The 27,639-nt window shown below is 62.5% G+C and overlaps 1 protein-coding gene across 1 annotated transcript; it reads right to left on the bottom strand.

The window, feature by feature from the left end:
* Nucleotides 1–14,032: 14,032 nt before the first annotated feature.
* LOC119567072 (alkaline phosphatase-like) lies at nucleotides 14,033–25,787 on the bottom strand. The gene is made up of 11 exons (XM_043521865.1): nucleotides 25,637–25,787; nucleotides 21,955–22,071; nucleotides 19,639–19,754; nucleotides 18,670–18,844; nucleotides 18,202–18,374; nucleotides 17,404–17,538; nucleotides 17,013–17,082; nucleotides 16,287–16,421; nucleotides 15,486–15,677; nucleotides 14,785–14,901; nucleotides 14,033–14,509 (listed from the first exon to the last, which is right to left on the bottom strand). The coding sequence occupies exons 1-11, from the start codon at nucleotides 25,722–25,724 to the stop codon at nucleotides 14,217–14,219; spliced, it is 1,611 nt and encodes a 536-aa protein (XP_043377800.1). The 5' UTR covers nucleotides 25,725–25,787; the 3' UTR covers nucleotides 14,033–14,216.
* Nucleotides 25,788–27,639: the final 1,852 nt, after the last annotated feature.

The following is a 27,639-nucleotide window of genomic DNA, read 5'->3' as shown; positions in this document are numbered from 1 at the left end:
TTCTCCAGGGGACTTTGGACCCAGACTTGCTCCCTAACCCCATTAGCACATGTGGGAACAGCCCCTGGAGGGACTTTGCAGCCTGCAGGCATGAGGCCCTGCCAGAGGTGCACGCCCGCATGGCACAGTCCTGCTGGAGAGCAGTGATTAGAGATCACGGGCTCAGCACTGGCCCAGCCTCCCCGCCGGGGCGGGGAGCTGCAAGGCACAGCTGCAGTGGAGCTGGGGGTTCAAGGCCAGGCATCCCCCAGCCTGTGCCCAGGCTGGGTGCTGGCATCAAGGCAGCACCAAAATTAGCATCACTTTGCATAATTGCTAATGAGGAGGGAGGAGGGGGAGCAGGATTTGCTGGGGGAGGGGAAAGGGAAGTGGGGGTGCGTGTGTGCCTTATCACCCTTTTAGCTCCAGATAATCCTATCAGCCATGAGGAACCAAATTAACTGGCTGACAGCAGGGTGTGGCCAGGGCATGGGTCCATAGCCAAGATCATCACTTCCCTGCCAGCGTTACCAGCAGGGCCTGCCCCCCTGTCCTTGGACCCCACTCTGCTCCTTAGTGGACGTGCAGCGAGCCCTGCCCCCGCCCTGCCTTGCCTGCGTTCCTGCACCCGCCCTGCCCACGTCCCTGCGCCCACCCGACCCTGTCTGCACCCGCCCCCACCCTTCCCTGCCCACACCCCCGCCCCCACCCTACCCAAACCCCCTACCCTGCCCTGCCTGCACCCACCATGCACCCACCTGCCCCAAACCCCTGCCCCCACTGCCCTGCCCACACCCCCGCACCCACCCTACCCAAACCCCAACCCTGCCCTGCCTTGCCTGCACCCACCTTGTCCAGGTCCCCGCCCTCCTGTGCCCCTGTCACGGAGTGTGGGAGAGTCCAGGCCCTGCACCCCTCTTCCTGGGATTCACTGAGACTCTCAGCCAGCCAGTAAAACAGAAGGTTTATTGGACAACAGGAACACAGTCCAAAACAGAGCTTGTGGGTACACCCAGGACCCCTCAGTCAAGTCCTTCTGGGGGAGCAGGGAGCTTAGACCCCAGCCCTGGGGTTCCCTGTCTTCCTCCACCCAGCCCCAAACTGAAACTAAACCCACCTAGCAGGCTCTCTCCTGCAGCCTCTGTTCACATTCCTGGGCAGAGGTGTTACCTCCCCCTCCCCCTCCTGGCTCAGGTGACAGGCTCTCAGGTCTCCCATCCCCAGGGCACATTCCCAGGTCAACACTCCCCCCTCCCTGCTGCGTCACATCGTCACATCTCTCCCCCCTTCGAGACTGAACTGAGCGGGGTCACTGTGACCAGTGACCTGGGGAAGTTCAGGGCCCCCTCTCCGGGACAGCGCATCCACTATCAGGTTGGCACTTCCCTTCACATGGACCACGTCCATGTCGTAATCCTGCAGGAGCAGGCTCCACCTCAGGAGCTTGGCGTTGGCTCCTTTCATCTGGTGCAGCCAGGTCAGGGGAGAGTGGTCGGTGTAGACGGTGAAGTGTCGCCTGAAGAGATAGGGCTCTAGTTTCTTGAGGGCCCACACCATGGCCAGGCACTCCTTCTCGATGGCCGCGTAGTGTTGCTCCCGGGTAGCAACTTCTTGCTCAGATACACGATGGGGTGTCTCTCCCCCTTTTCATCCTCCTGCATTAACACCGCCCCCAGTCCCGTGTCGGAGGCGTCGGTGAACACCACAAAGGGCTTGTCAAAGTCTGGGTTTGCCAGAACTGGACCACTGACCAGAGCCTCCTTCAGCGCCCGGAAAGCCTCCTGGCACTGCTCGGTCCAGACCACCTTCTCTGGCTTCCCCTTCTTGCATAGCTCAGTGATGGGGGTGGCTATGGCGCTAAAGCGGGGCACAAATCTTCGGTAGTATCCTGCCATCCCAATAAAGGCTTGGACCTGCTTTTTGGTGTGGGGAGCGGGCCAGTCTCTGATCACCTCCACCTTAGCTGGTTCCGGCTTTAGGCAGCCGCTCCCCACCCGATGGCCCAGGTAAGATACTTCAGCCATCCCCACCTTGCACTTCTCCGCTTTGACAGTCAGCCCAGCCCCCTGGAGTCGGTCCAGCACTTGTCTAACCTGGGACACATGGTCCTCCCAGGTCTGGCTAAAGACACAGATGTCATCAATATATGCCACAGCAAAACTCTCCATCCCCCTCAGGAGCTGGTCCACCAGGCGCTGGAAGGTGGCCGGCGCTCCCTTGAGGCCGAAAGGCAGGGTCAGGAACTCATAGAGCCCCAGTGGGGTGATAAAGGCCGATTTCAGCCGGGCATCTGCATCCAGCGGCACTTGCCAGTAGCCCTTTGTAAGGTCCATGGTGGTAAGGTACCGAGCTCCTCCCAGCTTGTCTAGGAGCTCGTCCGGCCTGGGCATGGGGTAGGCATCAGATACAGTGATGGCATTGAGCTTCCGATAGTCCACACAGAACCGGACCGACCCATCCTTTTTGGGGACCAGCACCACCGGCGAGGCCCAAGGGCTGGCAGATGGATGGATCACCCCCAAAGCCAGCATGTCCCGGACCTCTCTTTCCAGGTCCTGAGCAGTTTTCTCCGTGACTCGGAAGGGGGAGCATCTTATCGGCGGGTGCGACCCCGTCTGCACCCGGTGGACAGTCAGATTAGTGCGTCCAGGCTGGTTGGAAAACAGCTGTCGGTACGGATGCAGCACCCCCCTGACCTCAGCTTGCTGGGCAGGGGTTAGCTGATCCGAGAGGGGAATTGTTTCCAGGGGGAAACCAGCTCTGGTCCCAGGGAACAGATCTACTAAAGGGTCATCTCCCTGCTCCTCCCACTGACCACACACAGCTAACACCACATTCCCCCTGGCATAATATGGCTTCATCATATTCACATGGTACACCCGGCGGTGGTGGGCCCGGTTCGACAGCTCCACCACATAGTTTACCTCATTGAGCTGCTTGACAACCTTGAAAGGGCCCTCCCAGGCGGCCTGTAGTTTGTTCTTTCTCACGGGGATGAGAACCATCACCTGATCCCCGGTGGCGTAGGCCCGGGCCTGCGCCGTGCGGTCATACCAGACCTTCTGCTTCCTCTGGGCTCTGGCCAGATTCTCCCTGGCCAGGCCCGTGAGTTCAGCCAGTCTCTCTCGGAAGATCAGGACATACTCCACCACTGACTCTCCATCGGGAGTGGCCTTCCCCTCCCACTCGTCTCTCATCAGGTCCAGGGGGCCCCTCACCCTCCTTCCATATAACAGTTCGAAAGGCGAAAATCCGGTAGACTCCTGGGGCACCTCCCTGTACGCGAACAGCAGGTGAGGTAAGTACTTGTCCCAATCCTGCGAGTGCTGGTTCATAAAGGTTTTCAGCATCATCTTTAGCGTCCCGTTGAACCTCTCCACCAACCCATTGGACTGGGGGTGATACGCTGAGGCCCAGTCGTGCCGGACCCCACATTTCTCCCACAAGCACCGGAGCAGGGCCGACATGAAGTTGGAGCCTTGGTCTGTCAAGACTTCCCTGGGGAACCCCACTCGGCTGAAAATGGTCAGGAGCGCATCTGCCACGGTGTCTGCTTCAATGGAAGCTAAGGGCACTGCCTCGGGGTAGCGGGTGGCAAAATCTACCACCACCAGAATGTATTTCTTCCCCGACCGGGTCGTCTTGCTGAGAGGCCCCACGATGTCCATGGCCACCTTCTGGAAAGGCTCCTCTATGATGGGCAAAGGTCTCAAAGCCGCTTTCTCCTTGTCCCGGGCCTTCCCCACCCTCTGACAGGGGTCACAGGATCGGCAATACTGCCGGACCGTGGTAAAGACCCCGGGCCAGTAAAAGTTCTGTAGGAACCTCTGCCGGGTGCGCCGGATTCCCTGGTGCCCTGCGAGGGGGATGTCATGGGCCAGGTACAGGAGCTTGCGGCGGTACTTCTGGGGGACCACCAGCTGCCTCCTGATCCCACAGGACTCCACTTCCCCTGGGGGAGCCCATTCTCGGTACAGGAACCCCTTCTCCCACAGGAACCTCTCCTGGCAGCCTCTCCTCATGGTCCATCCCACACTGAGGTCGGCCAGGTCCTGAGCTTCCGCAAGGAGGGATCTTTCCTCAACTCGGCCTGGAACTCAGCGGCTGGGGAGGGGATGGGGCCTGGTTCCCCCTCACTGGCCGGGTCTGAGGCCACAGCCTCTCTGAGCCGTGCCCCTCAGCGCTCCCTCCTCACCAGGGTAGGGTCCTGTGCCTCCGGTGTGGTACCCTCCCCAAGGTCAGGGTGCAGTGCCCCTCGCCGGCTCTGGCTACGGGTCACAACCAGGGCGGTCTGGGGATTGCTTGGCCAGCCCTCTAGGTCTCCCCCCATCAAAACTTCAGTGGGCAAATGGTGGTGTACCCCCACATCCTTGGGGCCCTCCTTGGCCCCCCATTTCAGGTGTACCCTTGCCACGGGCACTTTAAATGGGGTCCCGCCCACCCCTGTCAGGGTCAGGTAGGTGTTGGGCACCACCCGATCTGGGGCCACCACCTCGGGCCGGGCCAGCGTCACCTCCGCCCCCGTATCCATTGACCTTCCTCCCATCCACCTCCAGGGGAACAAGGCACTCTCTCCGGAGGGACAGCCCCGCACCCACCCTGTAAACTGAGCACCCTGAGTCCGGAGCATCCGGCCCTCTGGCGGAGCTGGCCGGGGGTACTCTTCCCTCCTGAGCAGGTGGTAAACTGGTAGCCCCCCTTTCCTGGGTCGTCTGCCCCTCGTCCAGCTGAGTCCCTACCCAGTTAACCCTGGGTAAGTTGGGTCTGCTCAGTTTGTCCCTGAGCCCAGGGCACTGGGTCCGTACGTGACCTCTCTGGCCACAGTGATAGCAGCTCAGGTCACGTTGGTCCCCTCGAGCGGGTCGGAGGGGCCCGACGCCAGGCGTTCCCCTTGGGAGGGGGTTCTCCCTATTTCCCCGCTGGGAGGCCCCATGGTGACTCTCTCTCTGCATCGGGGGGGGCCTGTTCTTTTGGGACTCCTCCCTGCTACCCCCTGACCGACTGTTCACAAACTCGTCGGCCAGCTGCCCTGCGTGCTGGGGGTTCTCTAGCTTTTTGTCCACCAGCCACAGCCTCAGGTCGGAAGGGCACTGTTCATACAGTTGCTCCAGTACGATCAGGTCAAGCAGGTCCTCTTTAGCTTGGGCCCCCGCTGTCCACTTGCGGGCATATCCCTGCATCCGGTTGGCCAGTTGTAGGTAGGTGACCTCAGGCGTTTTACGCTGACTCCGGAACCTTCTCCGGTACATCTCGGGGGTCAGCCCGAACTCACGGAGCAGGGCCTGTTTGAACAGTTCATAGTCCCCTGCCTCTGGCCCTTTCATCCGGCTGTAGACCTCCACGGCTTTGGGGTCCAGTAAGGGGGTGAGGAACTGGAGCCTGTCTGCAGGGTCAACCCTGTGCAGCTCGCAGGCATTCTCAAAGGCCGTCAGGAAGCTATCTATGTCCTCCCCCTCCTTCCGCTGGGCCAGGAAGCACTTATCAAAGCTCCTTGCAGTCTTGGGTCCCCCGTCACTCACCGCAGCCGGGGCCCCACTGCTCCTCAGCCTGGCCAGCTCCAGTTCATGCTGTCTTTGTTTCTCCTTCTCCTGACGCTCCCTCTCCTTCTCCTCCTGCTCATGTTGACGTTGTTTCTCCTCATGTTGACGTTGTTTTTCATGATCCTCCAGCTCCCTCATTTTCATCTCCCTCTCCCATTCCAGCCGCATCCGCTCCAGGGATGGGGAGCTCCGCCGGGAGGATCCCCTGCTGGCTGCTGGGGTCAGGGTACCCTCGGTATTCGCTGGGCTTCCCCCAACCCCTCCCCCAGGCATAGGTAGGAAGGGTCTCGGGATGTCCTCGGCAGCAGTCTGACCCCTCCCAGCCCGGTCAGGCCCCAGGGCCCACGCTGTGCCCACTGGGCGGCTTCCCTCAGGGACAGGGATCGGGTCATCCAAGCGATCCCTCTCCTCCAACTGGGCAATCAGCTGTTCCTTGGTGGACCTCCCAATGCGCAGCCCCCTCTGCCTGCACAGCTCCACCAGGTCGCTCTTAAGGTACATCTCCCTGCTGGCCACTCGCAGGCCGGGCAGCTTTCCACGGTTTCCAGGAAAAGCCCCTAGTGTGCCAGTCCTTCTTGAGGTCACCACCTCTTTGCCAGGGTCGAGCTGCAGACTCCTCCGCCCCTGGGACCGCTAGCTGCAATCCCCCGGGGGACCCTGTTACTGCAAAATCCTTCTCTCTGGTCACACACTCCCAGGGGTTAACCGCCCCCTGGAACCGTCTCTCTCTGAATCTTCAGCACGCCTGGTCCCCATCAATCCCCCTTCGTTTTACTGTTCCCCAGTCACTTACTGCAGGAAGCGCCGTTCACGGGGTGCAGTAGATCCCACGGCTGCCACCAGTTGTCACGGAGTGTGGGGGAGTCCAGGCCCTGCACCCCTCTTCCTGGGATTCACTGAGACTCTCAGCCAGCCAGTAAAACAGAAGGTTTATTGGACAACAGGAACACAGTCCAAAACAGAGCTTGTGGGTACACCCAGGACCCCTCAGTCAAGTCCTTCTGGGGGAGCAGGGAGCTTAGACCCCAGCCCTGGGGTTCCCTGTCTTCCTCCACCCAGCCCCAAACTGAAACTAAACCCACCCAGCAGGTTCCCTGCTGCAGCCTCCGTCCACATTCCTGGGCAGAGGTGTTACCTCCCCCTCCCCCTCCTGGCTCAGGTGACAGGCTCTCAGGTCTCCCATCCCCAGGGCACATTCCCAGGTCAACACTCCCCCCTCCCTGCTGCGTCACATCGTCACAGCCCCCCACTCTTGCGCCCACCCTGCCTGCCACCTCACGCCAGCCCCGCTCACATCCCCACACCCGCCCTGCCCCCACCCACCCTAGCTGCATCCTCACTTCAGCCCCGCTCAGATCCCCACGCCCCTGCTGTCCTGCGCCCCTACGCCTGCCCCTCCCTTCTGCACCCCCACCCTTGTGCCCACCCTGCCCGCATCCTCACCCCCATTCCTACGCCCACCCTGCCCCCGCCCCCACACCCACACCCATAGGCATGATTGTCTCAGGGGTTTGGGCCCAGAGCAGCTGTTAGCCGCTGACCGTTGATTTCGGCCAAGAGGTTCATATTCCCCTGGCAGCTGGTTTTGGAAGTTGGGGTGGGAGGGGTTGCGGATGAAGAAGGCACCCCCAACCCTTCCTGCACCTCTAATTGCCCCCCCTCCCTGCAGACCTAGTGGGGGCAGCTCCTGTGGGGGCCACCCCCCAGGCTTGCAGGAGTGGGGGGGACTCACTCCGGGGGGTGGGGGGGCTCAGCAGCTCAGAGATGCCCCCTCCCCTGCTGAGAGTAATGTGCTCTGAGGGCAGGGAAGGGAGCAGCCCTGTGCTGGGCCTCCTCCCCCCCGGGAATAATTCTACACTTCAAGCAGCTTCTCCCGCCTCTGAAGCCCAGGGGAGTGGGCGGGGGGCAACCTCTGGCACTCACAGGCCGCAGAGCTGGTGGGCTGCTCGCCCCAGGATGCGGGAGGAATGGCCAGACATCACAGGGGCCAGGGACTCTGGCTGGCAGATGGGTGCCCATGGACGGTGTATTGTGTCACGGGTGTCCACAGAGCCGGGGTAGCAGGGGGCTGCGGGTCAGGGCTGTGGGCACCTCTGGCGTGTGGGGACCCAGCTGAGGAATAGCGGGCAGGCTGGGGGCGAGCGTTGCTGAAGGTGGAGGGTGGGAGGCGCCTGCCCACCCCAGTGCTGAGCTGGGACTCACCAAACCCATCCATGAAGACTAGCAGAGGAAACCGCAAACGCCCCGAGCCCCTGGTCTGAGATCTCAGCCGGCTCCCGTAGCCCGCACTCAGGGCAGCTGCTCCCCTGCTGGGTCAGACCCCCGCCACTCCCCGCCCTCCGTGGAGGGGCCTTGTCGCTTACCCACAGGGAGCCCTCCACCACGGCACGTACCCCAGCAATCGGGCTTTGCTGAGACACAGCCCTGGCACCGCCGGGCAAAGTGAAACCAGGGCTGGGCTCCAGGCTGGTGCTGGCACAGGCCCGCCGGGCGGGGGCGAGGCAGTGACCCCTGACCAGCAGCACTGGGTGGGCAGAAGCCTCTAGCGCAGAGACCGCTCGAGTGGCCGTGCTGGGCCGTTACCGGGGTCCTGGTTTCACCTGGGGGCAATGGTCCTGCCGCCCGGCCACAAAGCGCAGCGTGGCCGGTTTACGCTGCGTCCACATGGGTCCAGCGCTCCGAGCGCGGCTGCAGCCTGAGCCCCAGCTGGGCAGGGAGCCAGGAGCCAGCGGGAACAGGAGCCGTGGCAGCCACACAGCGGTTGCATTGACCACACAATGGGCAAGATCGAGAGGTGGCCCCCCGCTCCCCGCCATGGCCCCTTTCCCAAGCAAACAAAGGCAAAAGCTTCCCCATTGTGCCGAGTGCTCACCCTGAGGTCCGAGCTGCACGTTAATGGGTCGTGCCCAGGGCGTTTACAGAAATGGGGAGGGGTCATGACTGGGCCATGGGGGTGGGGGTAGGGGTAGGGGTGGGGAGGCTGTAACGGCCGGAGGGGATTCCAGCAAAGTAACGCCCGCCTCCACCCAGGGCTGCCAACTTTCTAAATCCCTGAAAACAAACACCCCAGCCCAGCCTTGTCCTCAGAGGCTCCGCCCCCTGCCCCACCTGTGTCCCCCTTCATCGCTTGATTTCCCACCCCCCAGGATTCACCTGCTGCCTGCAGAGCTGGGCTGGGAGGAGGTGATGCAGAGCCTGCCGGCCTGCCAAATCGGGGCACGGCAGGGGTCAATCCCTGGAGCGAGAGGCCGTGGTGAGGAAATCAGGGCACAGCAGGGTGACGGGGGGCAGACAGGTTACCTCGTTCCCCGCCAATGGGAGCTGTGGAGCTGGTGCTCGGGGCGGCGCCTGCAGGTGGGGGCAGTGCGCGGAGCCCCTCTGGCCGCCCCTCTGCCTAGGAGCTGGAGAGACATGCTGCTGCTTCCCGGGAACTGTGCAGACAGAGCCCTGACATCCCCGCTGTTGCCAACCGGACTTTCAGCTACGCAGTCAGCCATGCTGACCGGACGCTGCCAGTTTCCCTTTTCGACTGGACGTTCCAGTTGAAAACTGGACACCTGGCATCTCTACGCCCGGCGGTGGTAGCAGACCCTCAGCTGTTGGGCCGTGGGGGAGCTGGTGCCAGGAGTGTTGGGGTACCACACAGCCAGGATGCTGTGAGCCTTGCTGTGCCTGTGTGACAAAGCGGGACTGTTCTTAATGTTTCCTCTGAATAGTGTGGGGGTGCCTCAGTTTCCCCTGTGCAGTTCTTAAGTATCTAGGTGGTGGGGTAAGGGTGTATGATCATTGCAGAGCCCTAGAGGGCAGGTGTGTGCAGGGGTCTGGACACAGAGAATGGCCGACACCTTGTTTCCTGGCAACTGATGGCCTGGCCCTTCCCCCCTGCAAGGTGAGAGGTAAAGGGTTGGAGAACAAAGGTATCAGGTGCCCTCCTGGTCCGGGAAAGGGACAAAGCCCAGAGGAGGAGGGGCTGGAGGGAGTTTCAGTTTGGGGCTGGCTGGGGACGTGGAGTGAAGTGCAGACTAGGTGGTCTGATTCACTGGCCCCCAAAATGGACCCAACTGAGGGGTCCTGTTCTCTGCACCTATGAGCTCTGTTTTAGACCATGTTCCTGTCGTCTAATAAACCTTCTGTTTTACTGGCTGGCTGAGAGTCACGTCTGACTGCGGAGTTGGGGGGCAGGACCCTCTGGCTTCCCCAGGACCCCGCCTGGGCGGACTCGCTGTGGGAAGCGCACGGAGGGGCAGAGGAGGCTGAATGCTCCGAGGTCAGATCCAGGAAGGTGGAAGTTGTGTGAGCTGTGTGTGCTGAAGACAGGCTGCTCACAGAGAGAAGACTTCCGCAGAGTCCTGCCTGGCTTCGTAGGGAGCAGTTCCAGAGCATCGCCTGGGGACTCCGTGACAACTGGTGGCAGAGGTGGGATGTACTGCACCCCGTGGATGGTGCTTCCTGCAGTAAGTGACTGGGGAGCAGTAAAACGAAGGGGGATTGACAAGGACCAGGCTTGCTGAAGGCTCAGAGAGGAGTGGTTTCGGGGGGCGGTTAACCCCTGGGAGTGTGTGACCAGTGAGAAGGACTGTGCAGTAATGGGGTCCCCCTGGGGACTGCGGTGAGCAGTCTCGGGGCGGAGGAGCCTGCGGCTTGACCCTGGGAGAGAGAAGGACTTTTGCAGTAACAGGGTTCCCCTGGGGATTGCAGCGATTGGTCCCAGGGGCAGAGGAGTCTGCAGCTCGACCCTGGCAAAGAGGAGGTGACCTCGAGAAGCGCTGGCACACTGGGGGTTCTCCCTGGAAACCATGGGGAGCTGAGAGCACACAGGTCTGTGAGTCCACAACAACTTGGGAAGAGCGGACTGATGGCCTGTCACCATCTCCTTAAGAAGGACGTTGTAACCCTGTGCAGAAAGAGGGTTGAGCATTGGAAAGTTCACCAGAGCACAGTTAATCGTGCAGCTGGAGGAGGATGACCGCTCTAAGGAACAGATTCCTGACCCCAAATGGGGCTATAGCAGGATCTGGGAGCAGCTGGAGTGGGAGCCAGGCATCGCCAGGACTCCTGTCCCCGACCAAATGAGGGTCTTCACAATCGGGTTCCCCATCCGGGGATCGGAGACGGACGGGATTGGAGCTGAGTCCAAGAGAGCAAGAGGACTGTGAGAAACAGTGAGAGCCCGAGAAAGAGCTGCAGAAGCAGCAGCAGCATGAGCTGGCGGTGGTGGAGTGGAGAGGCATAGGGGACCTCCCTGGGGTGAGTGGGAACAGACCCCGGGGTGCCAGTTCCGCAGGGAACGTCGAGACTAAATTGCTGCCCCTGGTTAAGGGGGGGGGGAAGTGGATGCCCATCTCACTGCCTTTGAGCAGGCTGGCGATTTGAACCAGGGGGACCCTGCGGAAAAGCCCCGGTGTCTAGCTCCCTTGCTGGTTCCCAAGGCCATAGACTCCGTCAGCCAGATGGGTGGGGAGGTGGACAGGCTCCCACTCCTGACCCCGACCTATATGTCTGTGTGGAGTTTCCTGGGGCCAGGCCCCTCGGACCCCCAGTGGGAGCGGAAGGTGATGGTCAATGGGGAGACATTCCTGGGGTGGCGAGATCCTGGGACAGAGAGAACTGGTGTCAGGCCCCTGGTGGTGCAGCCTCAGATGTTGAGGGGCTGTGTGAGCTGGGTGAGGGTCCCAGGGATGAAGGCCCTCGCCCTGCCTATGGCCCAGATCCCTGTGCAGACCCAGGAGGGGTTGGGCTGGCTGGTCGTTGGGGTTCTCCAGAATACCAGCTGCGAGACCCTGTTGTGGGGTGACTGTGTCTCTTTGGGACAGGATCCAGGCCTTGCTCCTGTAGCCGCCAAGGGTTTGAATTTGAATCCAGGGAACCAATCGGTGGAGAGGGAAATGGTCCATGAAAAGGCAGATGACCTGGCTGGCAGCGGGGAGGAGCGGCTAGGCTCAGGCTACCTGCCTGCCTGTAACCAGACCCCTGGGGCTGGGTGGGACAGAGAGATGCTCCCCGCCCCCTTGCACACCGGAGAGGGGGCTCCCACTGGCTCTGATGCTGTGAGGAAAGCAGCGAGCTTGCTGCCTACCCCCACTGGGACAGCAAGGGCAGTGCTGAGCAAGGGGGGAGATAAGACGGCAGCTGAGTGGGGGGAGACACAGGCAGGGCAGGGGATCTGTTGGGAGTGGCAAGGTGCTTGGTAAGGAAACTCTGGATGAACCTAGGCAGCCTTGTGAGCTGATGGCTGTGTCTAGTCAGCAGGGTGGGAAGGCCAGGAGAGCGGAAGATGAGTGTCCCTGGCCCTTGCCTGTTAGCTGGGTGGAGAATTGTGACAGTGAAGGAAATGTGCCTGTGTCTGTCAGGGGTATTGACTTGCCTATGGAGGGAGTTACCCCGGTCTCCAAGCAGCTGTCTGTGACCAGCCTTGTGTGCTGGGACAAGGGGAATGAGATCCCAAGCTGTGTGTCTGGGAAAGGAGAAAGTGTGTCCGGCTCTTCTTTGTCTGTGGAGCAGACAGAAGGGGCCTTTCAGCCTGTGACGGTTGAGGGTCGTGCAGGTGTCTCAGAGCTGGTTCTGGATTCAGCTAAAGCCCAGGAAGGGAATGGTCCTAAGTTTGTGTCTGGTAGGGACAATGGCCCTGTAACTAGGTCGCATCCAGTTAGGGTCTATGTAAAATCCCAGAGACCAGACAATTCTGGTGCTTGTATTTTGCCTGTTGCTAGTGTGTTGTTGGAAAGGGTGGAGCAACTCTGACTAATCAGGGTGAGATCCTAGCCAGGGCACAAGGAGAGCATGAAGGTGATGTGATTGTGTTACCTACTGAGGGTGTGGAAACCTGTGGCAAGAAGGAAAAGATTCCTGAACTTGTGTGTGGCAAAGGGAAGGAGAATGCTTCTGACCTTTTATCTAGGAAGTCTGTCAGTTTGCCTGAAAGGGGATTGTGTAGGAATCCGCCGGATGGGCCAGAGGTAATTCTGGATGTAAGGGAGACCCAGAAAGAGTCTGTTGTTGCTCAGGAAAGTGTTCCTCTAGAACAAGCCCTAGGTGAAGAGGGTAAGGGCAGAATTTCTGTGAAGGGTGAATTGTTGCATAGAAAAGCCCTCGGGAAAGGAATCCTCATGGAGTCTTCGCAAGCAGTTTACTGCAGCTGAAGGGTGTGAAAGTGATTTAATCAAGAAAGTTTCAGTTCCTAACAGCCAGAAATTTTCTGTTGTGAATGGATCCACTGACTTTCCTGTTGAAAGACCCAGTGTGGAGAGCCTTGAGAAGGTCTCAGATGGAGTGAAAGCTGTTAAGAAAGTTAAACAGTCCTATAACCAAGTGGCTGTGTTTGGCCAGCTTGTTGGGGAGACAAGGTTGTGGAGAAAGGGATGTCTCCATGCTTCTGTTCTGTAAGTGAACAGTATGTGGCCCAGGTCAAGATGGGGACCCTTAACCAAGAGAGCCCGAATTGCAACCCTCCAGACTGGAGCGCTGGGAGAAGACCCGATCCCAGTTTGACCCCTGGGGGTTTTAGGGTGGCAAAAAGACACGGGCCGTATAAACCTTCCCACATGCGGCATGCGAGTGCTATCGACCACCCCCGACCTAAGGGAGGGCGTGAAACTGGAAGGGCCTGGTGTAACTCACACCAAGAAACGGGAGAGATGCTGGGGCATCCATGGGAACATTGGTGGCTTCGAACTTCCCCAAGTCACCGGCTAAAGTGACCCCGCTCAGTTCGGTCTCAAAGGGGGGAGAGATGTTCTTCATGTTTCCTCTGAATATTGTGGGGGTGCCTCAGTTTCCCCTATGCATTTCTTAAGTCTCTAGGTGGTGAGATAAGGGGGTGTAATTGTTGCAGAGCAAAGGGCCAGTGTACATAAATGGCCGACACTCTGTCTCCTGGCAAAGGATGGCCTGGGCCCTTCCCCCCTGCAAGGTGAGAGCTAAAGGGCTGGAGAACAAAGGAATCAGGTGCCCTCCTGGCCCCGGGAAGGGACAAAGCCCAGAGGAGGAGGGGCTGGAGGGAGTTTCAGTTTGGGGCTGGCTGGGGACATGGAGTGAAGTGCAGATGTGGTTGTCTGGCTCACTGGCCTCCAAAATGGACCTGGCTGAGGGGTCCTGTTCTCTGCACCTACAAGCTCTGTTTTAGACCCTGTTCCTGTTATCTAATAAACCTTCTGTTTTACTGGCTGGCTGAGAGTCACGTCTGACTGTGGAGTTGGGGGGCAGGACCCTCTGGCTTCCCCAGGACCCCGCCTGGGTGGACTCACTGTGGGAAGCGCACGGAGGGCAGAGGAGGCTGAATGCTCCGAGGTCAGACCCAGGAAGGTGGAAGCCGGGTGAGCTGTGTGTCCTGCAGACAGGCTGCTCCCAGAGAGGAGTCCTGCCTGGCTGTGTAGGGAGCAGTTCCAGAGCAGCGCCCGGGGACTCCGAGACAGCCTGACTCAGAGGTACCCGGAGCAAGTGGCTCCCATCAGGAGCCTTCTGACAGGAGCCGTCCAGCAAAATAAGAGACAGGGGTAATAATAAAATGGTGGCAGATTTTATTTCCGGGGCAGCTGGGAGGGCAGGAGACTGTTACAAAATTATATACACAGACAAGCGACAGCGTCGCTCTCGCATGGTACCAGGGGAGGGCCGGGGCCCGCCCAGCCCCACAGCCCGGGGGGCACTGGCTGCTCTGCTAGCAGAGGGCATGGGGGGGTCCCCCAGGCCTGGCAGAGATCAAAGTCTGGCTGTCAGCAGGAGGGAGGCTAACCCCAGGGCGAGGAGCAGCAGGCTGGGGGGCTGGCTGAGGCCCGGGCTGCCTGACCTGCAGCTCGGCGCCAGGCACTCAGGGCCCGTGTGGTACGGCTCCAGGCCGCCGGCGTAGGCCAGGACGTGGGCGACGTAGTTCTGCTCCTGCACCCCGTGGAAGAGGTGGGCCATGGGGCCCTTGGCCATGATGGCCACGTCCTCGCCGGCGTGGGTCTCGGTGTCCAGGGGCACGGCCGCCTGCTGCCGGTAATCCTTGTCCTCTGCCAGGGCGATGGGGGGAGCCAGACAGACAGACGGGTTGTGAGTCACGAGACCATCTCCCGGCAGCTCCCGATGCCTCCCCAGCCCCGGCGCCCCCAGGCTGGTGCCGGGCTCAGGCGAGGTGAGCGTGGGACAAAGTGACCCTCCGCGCCCCCTCCCCGGTGCCTCGGGGCTGGCACACACCGCCCTGAGCGAGGGGCCCCGCACCCTCCCCCTGGGCGCCCTGGCGGCAGGGCGGACTCTGGGCCCAGCTGGGGCGGGCAGCGGCTCTTACCGATGGGCAGGCTGCTTACATCCGGGCGGCTCCCGTTCGCGATGGCGTAGCCCGGCCCGTTGCCGTACAATATGCTGGTGTACGACCGCTTGTCCTCGGCCTTCTTGGGCGCCAGGCCTGTCACGCACACGGGGAGGCGTCAGCAGACCCTCAGCTGGCAGCCCCAGACTGACAACCCCCTCCCGGCTGGGCGCTGCACATGGCATGGCCATAACCGGACGCCCTAGGGTGGCACCCACAGCTCAGTGCCCACAGCAGCTGAGCCCATGGCAGGTCCCAAGGGAGCTAACAACCATGGGTGGGGGGTTGAGGCTTAGAGATACCAGGCCTGGGACAGCAGGGGGCTGCGGGTCGCGAGTGAGGGGCACGGGCGGAGGGGGCTGCGGGTCATGAGTGAGAGGCACGGGGGGAAGGGGCTGCGGGTCGGGAGTAAGGGGCACGGGGAGTGGGGGCTGCGGGTCGGAAGTGAGGGGCACGGGAGGAAGGGGCTGCGAGTCGGGAGTAAGGGGCACGGGGAGTGGGGGCTGCGGGTCGGAAGTGAGGGGCATGGGGGGAGGGGGCTGCGGGTCGGGAGTGAGGGGCACGGGGGGAGGGGGCTGCGGGTCGGGAGTGAGGGGCATCTGCAGAGGGGGAGGGAGGGTACTTGCCCTGTGACCTACGAGTACTGAGGGTTTCCGCGCCCCCGGGAGCCCCCCGCTCACCGAAGATGCTGTTGCCCCGCGGCGTGCTGCCCCCGAAGCTGAAGACGTGCGAGTGGTCGGCCGTCACCACGGTGAGGGTCTCCGAGGCGTGGGTCAGCCAGGCGGCGCGGGCCACGGCCCGGTCCAGCATGACGGCTTCGCTCAGCGCCTGCTTGGCCCTGCTGCTGTGGTGCCCGTGGTCGATCCTGCCTCGTGCAGAAGGGGGAGAGAGCCCGTCAGGCCCCGACCCTCCAGCTCCACTCCCCTGCCTGGGCACCGGGCTGGCAGCTGCCCCCGGGCACTGGGGCAGAGATCTGGCATCGCGGGTCGGGTTGCCAGGCATCCGGTTTTCAAGCCCTCACCCTCCGCAGCCTAACCCCCTCCCGCACCCTGAACCCCTCATTTCTGGCCCCAGCCGGAGCCCTCACCCCCTCCCGCACCCCAACTCCTGCCCCAGGCCAGTGAAAACGAGCTAGTGAACGGGGGTGGGGGAGAGCGAGCAATGGGGGGGGGGGGGGGAATGGAGTGAGTGGGGGCGGGGCCTCGGAGAAGGGGCGGGGCAGAGGTGGGGCCTCAGAGAAGGGGCGGGGCAGAGGTGGGGCCTCGGAGAAGGGGCGGGGCAGAGGTGTTGGGTTTTCTGCCATCAGAAAGTTGGCAACACTAATCACGGGTCAGCCCGTAACTCGCCCCTGGCACACTGCGACTCCCCCTCCCACCCGCCCGAATGCCCGCCTGGGCCGTGCCACGCCCTCCTGCTGGGCCAGGGGAACCCGCACTCTCAGCCGGCAGGAGGGGCTGGGCCGGCTCCACGGGGTGACTCATCTTCCACGAAGAGGAAGAAGCCACGGGGATTCCTGCGCAGGATGCGGATGGCCTTCTCCGTCATCTCCACGATGGAGGGGTCTGTGCCGGCGTCGCGGTTCAGCTCGTACTTCATGTCCTTGGGCTCAAAGAGACCTGCCGGGATGAGCCGTCAGCATCAGGGCCTGTCCGGTACCAGTGCTGCTGGGGGGCCGGCCCAGGGAGAAGGATCCTATTCACCTGGGCCTGACACCTGCCTCGCCCCTGGGACAGCTGTGACCAGCCGGGCCCCCTGCCCTTCTGTGGGCACTCAGGGGCTACAGGCTGGTTCCCTCTCTGGCATCCCAGCCTGGCTGGGGCTGGCAGTGCCAAGGGGCTGGCACTCTCTGTGCCCCCGGGGCAGCAGTGGGATGCATGCGGCTCTGAGGGCCAGCCCCACGCAGAGGCAGAGCGGGTCCCCGAACGCAGCGAATTCACACATGAGATGGTCCCCAACGGACTGGTCTCATGGACCTCGGACTCCAGCCCCCTCCTGCCCGCGGCGGGGCTGCTGCTCGGGCCAGGGAGCTCCCTGCAGCGGGGGACCGAGCCCCAGAGGGCCCTGCCCAGCCGGGGTTCGTTCCCCCACGTCGCTGCACGGAGAAGCCCGGCTAACGGCACCGCACGGGCAGCAAAGGGGGGGCACTTCTCACCGCGGCCAGCCAAGGAGCACGGGCCGCCCCTACCCGGCCCAGCTGACACCCTTACCCAGGAGGTAGTCGGTGGAGTTCTCATCGACGGCATCCAGGCCTTTCTTGTCCCAGACGTACCGCGCCCCCTGTCACCAGAACAGACACGGCTCAGCCAGGCCACGCCCAGTGCATCTCTGCCACGTACGTGCTCACCTGCCCCCCAGGGGCAGGTACACCCCCCCGGAGCCTGTCAGAGGCCCGCCTACACCCGCACTGCATGTAATTCACGTGCATGCCCATGGGTGCACAGTGTGTGACAGGCACACGGACAGTGCCTATGCCACACCCGTAGAGATCCAGCTGGGTGCATTCGGGGCCACTGCCGAGCGAAGGAGCTGCCCCTGGGCTGGGTCGCTGCACCCCCCCATCCCTGCCCCTCTGCTCGGGGGCCTTGGCAGAGCTGGTACCTCCTTGCCACTGAGCCACCTCTCGACCAGGTCGAGTCCATCCTTCCTCGTCCCGCTCTGCTTTGGGTCCGTCGGGTACTCGGGGTCCGGGGTCCTCCGGGGAGTCATGTACATCCTCCCACCGCCCAGAATCACCTGCACACGGGGCGGGGAGCCCAGATGTCAGTGGACCGGAGCCCAGCGTGCCCCGAGAGCCAGCGCTCAGCCCCCTGCATGGGGGACCAGAGCCCTGGCAGGGGAGTCAGCAGCACCCCCTCTGGCCGACATGGGGAGTGCACGGGCCTGCTGTGCAGGGAAGCCCCATCCAGGCTGTCATGACAAACCACTGGCTGGGATATAGGCACCCCAGCAGGAAAGCAGGGCCCCGTAACTGCTCCTCCATGTGTGACACCTGCCCCACGGACCCCAGGGGAGGAGCCGTCTCTATCCCCTGCTCCCCTCCCCACCATGCCCCAGCTGGGCGCGGGGAAGGGCTCCGAAAAATAAACAGCCAGAAGCGAAGGCTGAACCTTCATGGCCTGCCGGGGTATATCGGGGGGTTGTGAGCTCAGCGCCCGGGTGTAAATCAGCCCAGCTGGGCAGGGTCAGGATGCCGGGAGGTCACAGGGATGCGACAAGATCTGTGCTTTCTGGAGAGGTCTCTCCCCTACCCCCAGCCATGTGGCAGGCAACACCTGCCCCCCAAGTGGCTTGCTGGTGGCTGAGCACCAGCTGGCCTTGCAGGGCCGGGAAGCACCTACTCCAGGCCCCTGGCCCCTTGCCCCCGAGTGCCACGGCCCCTTGCCCCCGGCGGCTCACGTTGATGTCTGTGTTGTGCACCAGCTGGTACGCGATGTCTTTGCAGCCCTGCCTGATGGCCTCCTTGGGCAGGTCGGCGTCGCTGTACCACTCCCGGTTGACCACGTGGGCGTAGGACGCGCCCGGAGAGGCGTGCTGCACGCGGGTGGTTGTCACGATGCCCACCGACTTGCCTGCAACACCAGAGGGGAGGGCAGGTTACCGCCGCTCTCTGCAGGGCAGCCTCAGCATGCAAGGGAAGGGGGTGATCAGTGCCCAGGCTGGGGCCAGCGGGCAGGGCCAGGAGTCCAGACAGCCTGGCTCTGTCGTGCCGATGGCTTCAGGAGAGGGGGCACAGGGGGGGAGGGGGGCACAATGTGCCCCAAGCTGGGCTGGGTCAGCTCGAGCCCAGGGTTGCACTACCCATCCTGGCAGGGCAGCTCCCTGGCACTGCCCATGGTGCAGGCACCGTCCCCGGTGCTCTCTTACCCGACTGCTTGGCCCGGTGCAGGACAGAGTAGACCTCGTTGCCCCACGTGGTGTTGCATTTGCCATAGACGGCGGCGGCGCTCACCCCCAGGGTTTTGGCGTTGGCCTTCACGCCACACAGGTAGGCGGTGCCGGTGCCAGCGCTGTCGGGCACCTGCCGGTCCACGTTGTACGTCTGCAAGGCAGCAAGGGGCCAGGAACGGGCACTGGGGGCGGCTGGAACAGCCCGTGCCCTGGGAGCGTTCCCGGGCAGCCGGGGGTGTCTCACCCGGCGGGAGGATTGAATGGTGGAGCCAGATGCCCAGGGGATCCCCACAGGGCTGCTCCCAGCTGCTATGCAGAGCCCCAGCGAGTCAGCGCTGCCCTTCCGGGGGGAGGCCCATGGCCCGTCTGTGAGCTCCCTCCCGCAGGGGAACACGGCGCAGGGCACGGTACGTGGGGTGACCCCAGGCCAGCTCCATCCCCGCAGTCTGGGTCTGAAGTCATCTCCCCCTCCCGGCTGTCATCGCATCACAGTCCAACTCCTGCCCCCCCTCACCCCAGCCCTGCCAACACCCTGCTATGCTCTCATCTGTACCCCAACTTCCCTAGACCCTCCCTCCCTGGGGCCTGCCAGCAGGGACGCCAGCCTCGGCCCTCCCTCCCTGGCCCACGCTGGGGCACTGTACTTCATGCCAGCTGCCCAGGGCAGAGAGGGCCGACCCCTTGCAGGGTTTCGACTGCATGGCGACTTTCCCCTCGCTGACGGACCGGCTCCCAGAGCATTTGGGGGGATGGAGCCTCTAGAGCCGAGCAGTGAGCCCGTTGGGCAGATGGGTGCCCAGGGGGCAGAGGGCTAGGCCTGGCCCGATGCCAAGGCTTGTTCAGAGCCGCCCCAGGGCTCTGCTGAGGGCCAGCTGCAGAGTCCTCTGCTCTCTCCCCCTGGGCAGAGGCGCCCCGTGCCCCATCCTTCTGGGGCTGGGCACTCACCTTGGCGAGGGCGACGTAGGGGAAGGTCTCCATGGCCAGCTGGCTGTCCTCGCCGGGCCCGCCCGCCAGCTGCCCCTTGTAGATCCGAGCAGCAGAGATGGTGGAGATCCCCATGCCTGCAAACCCAGCGCCAGCCAAGGATTAGCATCGCAGCCCTGTGAGCTGCCAGGGCCTGACCCCAGGCACCAATGGGGCGCAGCCTGGAGCCAGTCCCTGCCACTCCTGGATTGGTCAGCAGGGGGCGCTGCTGAGCTGCCTCTTGGATCGGTTCTGGGGCTGGCAGGAGATGCCCAGCAGACCCCGTCCCCGTGTGCCCTGTGGCAGGACGGGCCCAGCCACACGGTCTCTGCTGTTTGCCAGGAGCATCCCAAGGGACGGGCTGCGACCCAGACCCCGGCAGAGCCCACGGCTGCACCAGAAGCCAGCGGCACCTTCATTAAACTCCCCCCCACTTCACCCACTGGCTCCCGCTCGGTGTTTTGAGACTCCCCCCGCTACCCCCATCCCCGTGCGAGGCTCCCTCTCCTCTGGGCAGGTCACGGGGCCAGTGGGCACCCGGCGAGGCCAGCACTGGACCCGGAGCGGGCGAGGCGGCGCTGCTGGGGCAGGAGGTTGCCTGCGGGGAAGGCGCGCTCTCTGGGCGGCCGGGGGGCTCAGGATGCTGATCCCACGCTTGCACCGGCGCCCCCTGCTGGATGGACTCAGAACTGTGCGCTGGCGGGGCAAAGGCCTTGTACAGCTACCAGCTCTCACGGACTCTGCCGTAACCCCAGGGCCCATGTGGCCCAGTGGGCTCAGCACTGGCCCAGGGTCTGAAGCGGCTCAATTTGCTTCCCAGCTCTGATAGCCGACTCCCCCCTCTGTGCCTCAGTTTCCCCACCTGTGATGTGGGGTGCTGAGCCTGCCCTGGGGCTGAGTGTTCGGAACCTGCAGAGTGCTCAGTGTTGCCAGCAAGCCGGACCTGGCCGGCCAGCGCACAGGGATGGGCCATGGCTAGGAGAGGAATTTTATCTTGGATCCTGGCACAGGTGGCTCCGGCTGGACGGGGCCAAGTTTGTGACGACCCAGCGCCCCGGAGCGACTCGCAGCCCCCGTCTGGAGTTACAAGCTTCCCCGGCCACATTAGCCAGGCCCCGGCCCCTGCCCGCGCCAGGGTTTGCTTTGCTGAAATGACGGCTTGACCTACAGAGCCAGGGAGCTGCCAGAACCCGGGCGGGCCAAGGGGCATCAATCAGCGCTCAGGGAGGGAGCAGACAAGGTCAGGGGAGGGGAGAGCAGAGCCGGGCAGGGCTGAAGGGGGAAGGGGAGGGCAGAGCCCTTTAAAGGTCCCTGCAAATAGAGCTGCAGAGCCTGGTTGAGGCGGGGGGGGGGGGTGGGGGAGATAAGACAACTGGGGGGAGGGGCTACAGCTGTGATGGTGGGGGTCCCCAGAGGGCTGGGACAAGAGCAGCCCCCCCATCCCTCACTCCAGGAAGGATCTCCCAGAGTTGGCAGGATTCTGCCCGCTGCCAGGTCACTGTCGTCCCCCCCACCGCCCTGAGCCAGCCCCATTCCCCCCCGGGGAGAGCCGGGGCACCACGGCCGCACCCAGCCCCTCCAAACAGCCAGCCACGGCTGTGCATGGCGACCTTCACCCTCCCCCGCCGCTGTCGAGGGCAGCGCTATCCTCAGGCCGCTGCTGGGGACACTGAGGCACAGGGCAGGACCCCTGGCAGGATGCGCCGTGGGGAGAGGAGCCCTCCCGGCCAGGCCTTGCCGCCATCTAGGGGCAGAGAAGTCGCAATCGCTGGTCCCTCGGCTACCAGCGGCAGGGAAGAGCGACCAGGCTGAGCTTGGAGCGTTCACCCCAGGGCCCCGCTTGTGCCAGGTCCCAGGGCCCCTCCCCAGGCACCCAGGCCCTGCCGGCTAACGCTGCCCCATGCCCAGCGCGTGGGTCAGGTCCCTGTTGCAGACAAAGCTCCGTGAAGGCCGGCAGGTGGCTGGACACAGCAGCCCCACGGTGAGCTGAGCGGCAGGGCACCGGGCAGCCATGGCAATGGTGTCTCCCTAGGCAGCACCCCTGCCCTGCTGCAGCTGGGCGCCGTGATCTGCTCCAGCCACCTGGCACAAAGGGTTAAACAGAGACCCCCCTGTCCCCTCAGGGAGCCTTGGGCTCCCCTGGCCAAGCAGCCGGTGCAGCCCCTTGGCTGGGGGCGGCCGGGGGGCACTAGGCTAGGCCTGGTGGGCAAAGGCAGATTAGAAGGGGGTAAAGGGAGCCCCATGCAGGTGCCGCGGCTGTGCCAGGACCCAGTGCCAGCAGGTGGGCACAGCACTCACCATCGCCCAGGAAGAGAATGATGTTCTTGGCACGGCGGGTCACGGGTGCCAGGTTCAGTGCCGACTCCAGCGTCCTCCTGGCTCTCTCGTTCCAGTAGGCAGGGGCCTTCTCGTCCTCTGAAAGGCAGGAGGAGAGCGGGGTTCAGAGTCTGGACGCAGTGCACCCTCCTACCCGGAGCAGGGGGCGGGCGGGCTGCGGGTGAGCGGGCACCAGCCACATCACCCTGCTCGGCTGAGCCACGGCACGCCCCGTCCGGGCTGGGAGAGCGGACGGGAGCCAGCGTGACTGAGGCAGCCTGCTTCGGAACGGGGGGGCTTCCCGTGGGGGTGGGAGTCCAGGCAATGTCCACCAGGACCCTTGCGCCAGGACAGACAGCTCCAGGTCTTCCCGAGACGGCTGAGGATTTTAGCCCCTGATCCTGCTAAGCCGGCGTCTAGCTGCTGGGAAGGGCCCTCCTACCCCCCAGCACAGTCCTGCTCCTGGGAGGTAACTCGGCACCCGCTGGAGACAGGCCCTGGGCCCGCAGCCGCCTCCCACAGCAAACCAAGCCCCAGGAACCCCTCGCTCAGGGTCTGGATCGTCAGCACAGCCCACCCAGCACGGTCACCCTTCTTCACACCAGGGCCACTTGCACCTTCCTGGAGGAGACAGCTCCCACAGCTCAGGCCAGCGGAGAATCAACCCGAGCTGATTGCAGTACAGGGTCTTTGTCGCACAGATGAGCAGTTCCAGTTCCATCCAGCAGACAGTGCAGCGGTGCCCAGGCACACAAGTTCACTGGGGGTTTTGCATGAGATTTGGGTGCTGGGAGTCACCTGTGGCACTGAAATGATGGGAGATCTGGTCCCCTGTGGTGTTTCTACCTCCTGGGAGCTGGAACGCAGGGAAAAGCCCAGATTCCAGCCCCATCCAGGGCTCCTTGTGCCATTAAAGAACCAGGGCAACACAGGGCCAAACAGCCCCCTCCCCCCCCGAGCACCAGCTGAGCCGGGTTTCCTCTAGCGCTGCCCCTCAGTGCGTGGAAACACCCAGAGTGGGGCTGGGAATTCGGCGCTTCCTCCCCGTCAGGGGCTTCCCTGCAGGTGGCATGTCCCGGGGCAGGGGCAGGATTTTAGAAGCAGGCTCCCGTGGGGAGATTTAAAGAGCAAACGCTGTCAACAGGGCTTTGATCAGGCCGGCCTCCGGGCCGTTTCCCACTGCGCTGGGCTCAGCCGCGGCACCAGGCTCCCACAGTATGAGGGGGGGAGATTGCGCCCCCACCCTCTCGCCACGGGGCCCCTCGTCTCCGCTCTAGGTGAGGCCCAAGTGCCAGCGCGATCCATGGCTCCCTCTCAGTTAAACAACAGACAATCCCCTCCCTGTGCGCCGGCACCAGCAGGTTGTGTTAATTAACACCGCCTGCAGGGGGAGCCAGAGAGCACACAATTTTGATTTTGTCTAGGCCCTACATAAACTGTCAGTCACTCTCTTTTCCCCCCCCAATTTGGGGCTTTTCACTGGGCCAAATTCCTGGCTGATGTCAACTGTCACAGACCTCCTGGAGCCACGCCAGCTTCCACGGCCACGCAGCGGCTTGGCCCCCCGGCACCTGCACCCTGGGAGTGGGGAGAGCTGGGCTGGGGCGGCCCGTGGGGCAGGCCAAGGCTCTGTCACAACCTCCCCCCAGCTGGCCTCCTCCCGTGCCAGCCTCACTCTCTGCGGCTGCCTTAGCGCAGCCTGGAGCCTTCCTCCCCAGCGCGGCAGCCCTGGACCCAGCTGGACGGGACGCCAAATTTCAATGGGGTCGCCAGGGCTGGCTTTGACTTGCTGGGGCCCAGGGCCCAATTCCGAGCCCCATCGCCCGGGCAGTGGGGCTCAGGCTCCAGTCCCCGCTCCCAGGCTTGTGCGGTAATTTCTGTTGTCAGAAGGGTGTGGGTGCAGGGAAGTTTGAGAACGGCGGAGCTGGACTAAGGTGGGAGCGGGCTCCGGAGAGAGCCCGAAGGCGCATGTATTTCCGAGGCCCCTGAAAGACACAGGCAGCTTGCTGCTAAATAGCGGGGGCGTTGGAGACCCGTTATCTGAAAGCCCCCTCCTCCGATCACAGCACGAGCCAAGCGATCCAAAACCCTGATCTTAGCACGATGGGTAAACAGCCGAAGACAGCCCTACGGCTACAGACAAGGGTCTTGCCTGCCTGCAGAGACCCCGACAAGTCTAGAGCAGAAACCGGTGGGACAGGACCTGCTTTCCCATGGCACATTCATGAAAGCTCCATACATCAATAGCGTGTGACGGTCCCTAAGGGATTGACAGGTGTTTCAGGAAAGACTCCATGCAGCGGAAGAAGTGGGTTTTTTCTCCACGAAAGCTTATGCCCAAATAAATCTGTTAGTCTTTAAGGTGCCACCGGACTCCTCGTTGTTTTCAGGAAAGAAGTGTGTGTGTCACACAAGCAGCGGGGATGCTGCTGCTTGTCAATGGCTGTGAACAACCCTGGTGACCTGTTCGATTCTGTAACAAGCAAACAGCTATTGACGGACTCGACTAACCCCTTACCCGCTATTCATCTCCAGAACCTGCCCAGAAAGCAGGAGCAGCTTCTCCATCTCTGCCAAGGAGAGAATTACAAAGTGGGGGAGGGAATCTCTTTTTTTGGCCCATCTTCTGTTGGGGGAAGGCACCAGCTTTCCAGCTCCCCAGACGACACTTTCAGCTCGGTGCAAGCTCAAAAGCTGGTCCCTTCCCCCAGCAGAAGGTGGGCCAATAAAAGAAATTCCCTCCCCCACCTCGTCTCTCATATCCCGGGACCAACCTGGCTACCACAGCAGGGCAAACAAGGAAAGAATTTGCAGCTAGACCCCTCAGCACTGGGGAGCACTGCAGAATGGCCAGATGGGCTTCATAGAATCATAGAATACCAGGGTCGGAAGGGACCTCAGGAGATCATCTAGTCCAACCCCCTGCCCAAAGCAGGACCGATCCCCGACTAAATCATCCCAGCCAGGGCTTCGTCAAGCCAGACCTCTCTGTACGTCTCTCTGATGTAGTATCAATAGAGTTGACTGGTAAACACAAAACTCTGGAATATGAGGGATTCCCCACCTGCCCGTGCACTGTTACGATGCACCACCAGTCTCAGCGAGCTCTGCCCCTACGTCATTCTGTCTTCACAAGGAGGATTGCAGTGCCCGGGCAGTGAGCTCTGCCCCTACGTCATTCTGTCTTCACAAGGAGGATTGCAGTGCCCGGGCAGTGAGCTCTGCCCCTACATCCTTCTGTCTTTACAAGGTGCCGTGCTCGGGCAGTGAAGAAGCCGCAGTTTGTGGCGTGCTGTCCTGGGTTTGCTGCCGGCATCTGGGCACTCGTTCACCAAGGCAGAAAGGTGTTGGCAGTGGGTGCCCCCAGCACTAGCATAGGGAGAGCAAATCTGCTCCACGGACCCCCTTTCAAAAGACAAGCCCCTCTCCCAAGGTGAAGCTTCCCCCACTTCCAAACGTCGGCCAGGACAGCAGATCTGTAGCTCGACCCCCCCCTCCCCCCGCCAAGTTTAGCTGGCTGCTTCAGGGAGTCTCATTGTGCTATGCATTGCCCCCTAGCTAGTGCAACAAGACACCCACCCGTCTGACAAAACAGCAGAGAGGTTTCCAGCTGAAAAAGCCCCCTCACTGTACAAATCAGACTTGTGGAAAGTTTGCTTCTCACCTAGAGACGCAGGAGCCGCAGCGAGGCGAACGGCAAGGCAGAGGTAGACGCAGATGCCAGCGGTGGCCAGGTGTTGCACTGAGCTCATTTTGCAGCTGCCAGGGGAATCCCTCCGCAAACTCTGCCTGTCTCTCTCAAGGAGAAGGAGCTGTCTCTTTATAGACGCTTCCTTTCACCTTTGGACCGGCTGGCACATTGCCCAATGTGTCAGGGTGGTAAAGTCCTGCAGCAGAGGGCGAAAGAAGCGTTGATCACATTCAAAGAAACAAAATCCCAGGAGGGACAGCAGCGGGGAGCTGGGCTCCCCTTCCCCACTGCAGAGTGGCCAGCGCTTGTTCGGCTAATGCCTGTCCACTTTGGCCATTGCAAAGTTCCCGGCCAAGCTTTCTGTTATCCACCCCCCACGCGCATGCCTTACCCTGGAGGTCACGGTGTCACCCTCGAAAGGGAAAAGCCATTGCTGGGACTTGAGCACGCCGAGATTAGAGACCCCTTCTTCCCCCTCCCAAGACAAGGCGTTTGCGTGGGGCAGTGCAAGGTGAGAGATCCAGGCCTGCTCTGAGCACGCTGGCTGAGGATCAATAACCCCTTGGGAGGAGCAGTAAAGGTTTGGCCCCTCTGATAAGGGGGCTGAGCTATTTAAGTTGCAAACGAAGGAGGCGGCTTTGCAGTCACAAAAGAAACTTGTGAGTAGATCACAGACCCTGTTACTGCCCAAATTCCAACCCTGCCTAGCTCCTTCCAGTCAGGAAATCCCCCGTTGTGGGTCTGACTGGGACTGGATCCTCTCCTGAGCCGCGGCAGAGCAGTGTCATTGGGGCCTGTGCCCTCGCTCCACCCCAGTGATGGGCAAAGCGACGTCCGTGTGGATCTTTAGTGTGGCCACGGGCAAAGCCAAGCCAGAGCAATCGGCCTGGAGGGGTCAGTCTAGGTTCTAGCCTTGTGTCTGCCACTGACGGGAATTAGGTAATTCATGGAGAGCAGGTCCGCCAATGGCTATTAGCCAAGATGGTCAGGGAGGCAACCCCATGCTCTGGGTGCCCCTAAACCTCTGACTGCAGGAAGCTGGGAGTGAACAACAGGGGATGGATCACTCAATTATTGTCCCGTTCTGTTCAGTCCCTCTGAAGCACCCAGCACTGGCCATTGTCGGAAGACAGGCCCTGGGGCTGGATGGACCGTTGGGCTGCCCCCGTGTGGCCGATCTTACGCCCTGCCACGCCTTGGCACTCCGTGACATCGTGCCTCGTGGATCCCTGTTGTCCAGACGGCTCCCTCCCTCCATTCATTTCCCAGTTCCAGCGGCCCAGCCCCGGGCGAGCCGGGAGCGGGAGGCGACAGACAAGGGCAAAGGTGCTGCCGTTCAGACCCCACACAGGGCTCGCAGCGCCAGGGAGCTGGAAGAATCGGGCTTGGCCGCGTTTCCCTAGGGAGAGACAAACGACCTTGAAAAGTCAGGAAAGCGGGGCTGAAAAAATGGCCGAGGACACGGCAAGGGACCGGTGCAAGTGTCCTGAGCTCGGCCTCCTCGGGAAATACTCTGACGGCCGCCCCCATGGCCGCCCCACGGACACCACAGGCAGGCGCAGGACAGACCCACCGGTCCAGGCACGGCACGGCTGGCCCGGATCGGCTGGCTGAGGCTCAGGCAGGGCTCTAAAATTGTTGGCATGGGGGCAGGTCTCAGAGCCCAGGCTCCAGCGCGAGCCGGAACGTCTCCACTGGGACGTTCAGCCCCGTAGCCGGAGCCTGAGTCACCCGACCCGGGCTCTGCGACTCGGTGCCAGGGTTTTATTAGCCCCGTGTAGACCTACCCCGCGTCTTTCTGCTGCTGAATCTGAGCAAGTCCCTAGGGAGGGAAGGGGAAGCCGGCTCCGAAGGCAAAGCCCTTGGCCCGCCAATCAACGGGAGGTGGGAAGAGCACCGGGCTCCTGGTGGGTTCTCTGAGCAGGCCAGGACACAGCTGGCTCTGCCCAGTCTCCCCGTCTCACTGCAGTGCCGGG

Source organism: Chelonia mydas, chromosome 9 (assembly GCF_015237465.2).
Source record: "Chelonia mydas isolate rCheMyd1 chromosome 9, rCheMyd1.pri.v2, whole genome shotgun sequence".
NCBI lineage: Eukaryota > Metazoa > Chordata > Testudines > Cheloniidae > Chelonia > Chelonia mydas.
This window is presented reverse-complemented; position numbering and strand designations above follow the sequence as displayed.